This window comes from Triticum aestivum, chromosome 5A (assembly GCF_018294505.1).
Source record: "Triticum aestivum cultivar Chinese Spring chromosome 5A, IWGSC CS RefSeq v2.1, whole genome shotgun sequence".
Taxonomy (NCBI): domain Eukaryota; kingdom Viridiplantae; phylum Streptophyta; class Magnoliopsida; order Poales; family Poaceae; genus Triticum; species Triticum aestivum.
Window position 1 is genome coordinate 399940729 of NC_057806.1, and position 5338 is coordinate 399946066.

At 43.9% G+C, this 5338-nt stretch overlaps 1 protein-coding gene across 1 annotated transcript in view; it reads left to right on the forward strand.

The window, feature by feature from the left end:
• The window catches only part of LOC123103613 (uncharacterized), a 5169-nt gene extending 985 nt beyond the window's left edge, over window positions 1-4184 (forward strand). Inside the window, exons 2-4 of the mRNA XM_044525257.1 lie at window positions 793-1820; window positions 2489-3353; window positions 3807-4184. Of these exons, the coding sequence (XP_044381192.1) occupies window positions 852-1820; window positions 2489-3346 (1827 nt within the window). The 5' untranslated portion in view covers window positions 793-851 and the 3' untranslated portion in view covers window positions 3347-3353; window positions 3807-4184. The remainder of the gene's footprint in view (window positions 1-792; window positions 1821-2488; window positions 3354-3806) is intronic.
• Window positions 4185-5338: the final 1154 nt, after the last annotated feature.

Below are 5338 nucleotides of genomic sequence, written 5' to 3' on the forward strand. Positions count from 1 at the left end.
TAGGGGCCAGTTCTTTTCGGCGATTCTCCCAGAATCGCCCCCTTCCCCAGCTTCTCCCAGAATCGCCACTACATATTTTTTTTACAATCCTATCTAGTTAAGGTCTAATTAGCTAGGATTGTAAAAAACATATGGAGTGATGATTCTGGGAGAAGCTGGGGAGGGGGGCGATTCTGGTAGAAACGCCCAAAAGAACTGGCCCTAGGTTAGATAAATGAGCCCGAGAAGATGGTTTGCATTATCACATAAATATGAACTCAGTGCTGTAGGTTAAATTTACTCACTGCTTGGACGTCCTTGTCACTTTAGTGTACATTTATACTCGTTAGATGGAATTTTGCTAGTGATTATAAGTAGGCTATATATCTATCACCCATGCTCGAACCAAATGCACAGTTCCCTTGCACCTCTTTGCTAGATTTTGCAAATAAATAGAACATGTCCTGTATAACATCAACAAGTTTGGGTGAATCTCACTTTCCGTTGGCGGAGTTGCCAGTATGTGTTGTGTTGGTAATTTTTGCCCTTTTTTGGTAGTGAATATTTTTTGCCAGTTAACTTCACGTAGTTATAACTTGTTCAATACCCAAACTTAAGGAGTGGTGGGAGGGGAGATAAAAGATAAGCTATCAAGCATGCTATATTAATTTGCTAATTCAAATTATTTTTATATGCTGACCGTGGATTAAATGATCTGGTGGACTATGCTAATTCAAATAATTTTTATATGCTTTATTCCTGGGAGTTTTTTTTTTCCTTTCGTTTTGCTGATACTATGGTTGAATGATGCAGTTTGAAGTATAATTTGGGAGGATCTGACTAAGGAAGCACATAAGATTGACCTGTTCTTAATGGATAAAATACCTGCTGATTGCCCTTATCCTGGATGTTTCTTCTGTGTTATGAAGGAAGCAAACCCTAGCAAAAGAAGAGCAAGTGTGCTGAAATTCTTTAGAGAACTTCCTTCCCAAGATGATGATGGCCAAGTTCTCCCTATTAGTGGCCTTTGGAACACTGCCATGGCACACCCAAATGACCCTGAATTCATCAACTTGGGAATATTTGAGTGCATGGCAGCTCTAATATGGAAGGGCCTGAAAAACAGGCGTTGGCTTTCACATGATCAGAATATTTACATCCCATATTATGCAGCACATGTTATTGGATCCTATACGATGAATATGGAGGAGTTTGCAGAACGCGCTGTTCGTGCCGGAGTAATACCTCCATTAGTTGAACTCTTAAGAGGTAGGCTCACCTGGGTGGAGCAAAGAGTTGCTGTCAGAGCTTTGGGGCATTTGGCTACATACCCTAGTACATTCCCTGCTGTTGCTGATCATGGAGAAGTGCTTGAACTTGCAATTCAACTTGCCTCAAGCTCTCTAGAAATTGTGTACTCTCATTTTTACCAATTCGTAGATCGAAGACTTGGCTACCACTGTGATCTTCTTACACGTGGTATGGGTGGTGCTGAAATGGAATCTCGTAAAGCTGAGGAATGGGCTAGCCAACTGCAGTGCTGGTCTTTGCAGCTCATAAACTGCTTTGCATTTAAGCCTGAGTTTCTTCATGATATCTGCAAGCCTGAGTTTCTAGCTAAGTTACCTGGTATGTGGGGTGGACTTGTGAATGAGAACTCACCTGCTGGTGTTGGTTTACTAAGAACAATCTGCCAGAGCAAGCTTGGCCGAGGTCATGTTGCTAATATTTCTGGTGTCATCGAAGCTTTATGCAACATTGCTCGCTCTTCAGATGACTGGCAATACATGGCCATTGATTGTTTACTCTGGTTAGTGCAGGATCCTAGCACATATCATAAGGTAAGACATTCCAAATTTTGCACAATGCTTGAAGGGATGCTTAAACATGATCAAGAATTCTAATTTAGCGTCTTGTCGCTTGGTGCCCATTCCCATGTCCTAATTGAAATAGCCTGGATTATATTTGTTGAATTGCTTGAGCTTTAAAGATATTGACAAGCATCTGTTATCCTTTGGACTTGATAACAAGAAAATTTGTACAGTTTAAATGTAAATTACGTAATTTCTGATAAACATTAGGAAATGAAGGGTTGAACGAGTACTTTGAGCTAACAATTTTTGAGAACTGATATTAAACTTCACTTTCTATATTGGAATTGTAACATTAAATTTCTCTGGAGATAATTGCAAATTACATAACTCTTCGTAAACCTTTGGAAATGAAGAGCTGAGTATTTTGAGCTATCCATTTCTGGTTATTTTTATTATTTTAAATACTATTGTTAAGCTTAGGATGCTGCATCTATTGTCTGTTTAGCATTTCAGATATTGTTTGGTGCAAGCTGCGTTGTCTGCTTTCTTTTTGTTAATGCTAGTTCAGAATGGTTACTCTTGCTGATTATTAGCAAAAAAAAGCTATCATTACTGTGGTCCTGTCGGGATGCAACCTATAATTGTTTGTTAAGCTTTGGTTTTTACAACTTTAGTTGCTTTTCCCATGTGTACAGGTTATAGATAAAATTGCCCCGACACTGATAGATTTAGCGGATATTTCCACACTCGGTGATTACAAAAGGCTGGGTGACACTATTGTCACAGTCCTCCAAGAGTGTATGCAACAAAATGGGAATTCACGGAATTCAATTAGTAGTCACACCAAAGAAGAAATTGATGAACTCTTGAGCTTCAAGCAGAAGCTGAAATCGGAAAAGAATATGCCAAAGGAGGATCTTCATATAAAACAAGCTGCAGCATTGGTTGTAAAATTGGAAGGAAATTCCCTGTTCTCCTCAGGAAATATTGAAGGAGCTGCAGCGAAGTACTCTGAAGCACTCGCATTGTGTCCAATGAAGTCCAAGAAAGAAAGAGTGGTGCTTCATAGCAACCGAGCTCAGTGTTATCTTCTCCTGCAGCAACCTTTGGCTGCCATCAGTGATGCTACCCGTGCATTGTGCCTTCATAGTCCGTTGAATCGACACGCCAAAAGTTTGTGGAGAAGAGCCCAAGCATATGATATGCTTGGTTTAGCAAAAGAGAGCCTGCTGGATGCAATTCTGTTTATAAATGAATGCTCTCAGTCCAGTGATCCTGACCTATCCTTGAGGCAAAACAAGGTTCCTGATTACGCTGAGCGATTGGTGAAGAAGCAGATGCGTGCTGCTTGGTTATTCAGGGAATCATCCCTAAAACATGGTGGAATCCATTGTGAGGGAGATGCTAGTGATGCATTTGGTCAAGAGGCTGATGACTCTGAGTGGGAGACAGTGAGTGAAAGCGATGGTGAGGATGATGAAAGGAGAGAAGCAGATGATGAAACTGAATGGAAGAGTGGTGGTCACAGGAAAGATGCATACGAAAAAAGCTGAGAAACAGGTTTGCAGACAAAAAATGCTTTTCCTTTTATTTATTTAATTTATTTAAGCTGTGGTTTCCTTCTAATAAGTGTAGTGTAATGCATGTAAGAACATTTGAATTTTTGAAGAATAGCTACGATGTGAAAATTAAACAACTTTTCTCACCATCGCCTAATTATCCTACAAACAGGAGTGGTGTAGTGGGCAAATAGTGATAGGAGAACAGTTTTTAAACAAAATTATGACTAAAGATTGTATGTACCGTAGCCACCCCCAAGATATTCTTTAAGAAAATAAATTAGAAATTCTCCTGCCTCAGTGCTCAATCTATATTATGGTACACATGTAATCATTAGCAATCGGTGATTTGTTTACCTTTTCCTGACTTTAGAAAGGTGATGTTTCACTATGGCTGGTACAAACAACTGGCAACTATGGCGCCTTCCTAATCCAGGCATCTGTTGTCTTTCAGGTTTTGGTGCTATTGATTGTTATTTGGTAAGCTTGCTCCCATTGTGCTTGTCGTCGGAAGCAGCAACAACAACAGAAGCAGCCGCTTGCCTGCTGCCCTACCAAAGCTAAATTAAGTTGTGGAAACTATGTGAGTCTGCTACTGAAAGCTCATAAAAATGCAGCTTTCAAAAGTATGTTTGGTGTCACCGTATTGTCCGCATGGAGGGCAAGGCCAAAATTTAGCCGTTGCCCTCGCCATGTTCTTTGATCTGTGTGAGTTGCTGTGACAGACTATTGAGAATGTTGTCCTGCTCTTGATTGGTGTTGTAAATTGAACAGAACAGTACCTTAGTTCTATCTTAAACATCATCAATTTGTGAATGAGCTTCACCTTGAAGACACAATGCAAGTGATATACTTCTGTGCGTCTTGAAATTTCCATTCGTGTGGCACAGATGATCGAGTGCTCGATCACAACAGGAAACCTTTTTCCAGTTTACTCTTTGAGATATCTTTGCTCTATTTGCAGTGCAGTGGAATAATTTTATGAATGGGCACGAACTGATGATATAGGGTAAAAACCATGATAAAGAACAGAAAAAATCAGCCTGTTCAAACTGTGATGTTGCTGGCCACCTAGTGCACTGTTGAAGATCTCACTGCACCAATGTTTTGGTGACTGTCGAAAGACATGTTGTCGGAGTAAATAGCCATGGGTAGCCTAGCCGGCTTTCCCTGGCCCTCCTGAAGAAATTACGAGCCCGCTCGGCTCTCAAGAATTCAAGACATAGGGGCCGCCTTCCCCTTGCTGGCTGCCACCCAGGCCGGCTTTCGGAAGGCGGTCCGACTTTAGCCCTTATGAGAAGGCCGACTCCAAGAAGCCGGCTCCCCATAAAGCGGTCAAGACTGTACCCACAAAGTTTGCACCCACCTAACGGCGGTGCGACGGGGCGTGGCTACAGTAAAGCCTGCCACCCCCGAATCCCGGAGAACGCCTGGCATGGTGCGCCGTACGGGCTAGGCGACCCGTCCAGCGCACCATTGTTGCCATGTTCACCCTGGCATCACCCACGACGGGCCGCCAGCGTGGCCCACAGACGGTGGGCCCCTTTGAGCAGAGAGACGCCCGAAGGCGGCCACGCCTCCGACTAGTCGGCCCAAGACAGGGCCGGCTCCCCGCAGCCGGCTTGCCGCCTTCCTCGAAGAGGACGCCCCATTAAGGAGACAAGACGTGGTAAGGCTACAGCGATCGCCTGACATGCGGCGGTACTATGGCCGCGCTTGCCACGATGGAGCTCACGTCAACAAGATGAAGCCACAGTAACTAGCCGCCGACCAGGCCCTGGATAGTGGGGCCTGCCTGTCGACCAAGGGGCCGGCAGCCGGCGGGACCCACCAGTCGGCGGGCCCCAGCAGCCGGCGTAGAAGCCGGCGAGCGCAGTCACAGACGGCTGGGCCCCGCGCCCAACCGGATTACCATTGTACCCCCGGGGGGTAGGCCTATATAAACCCCCCGGAGCACCCATGCAAAGGGTTGGACCCTTAGCTAAT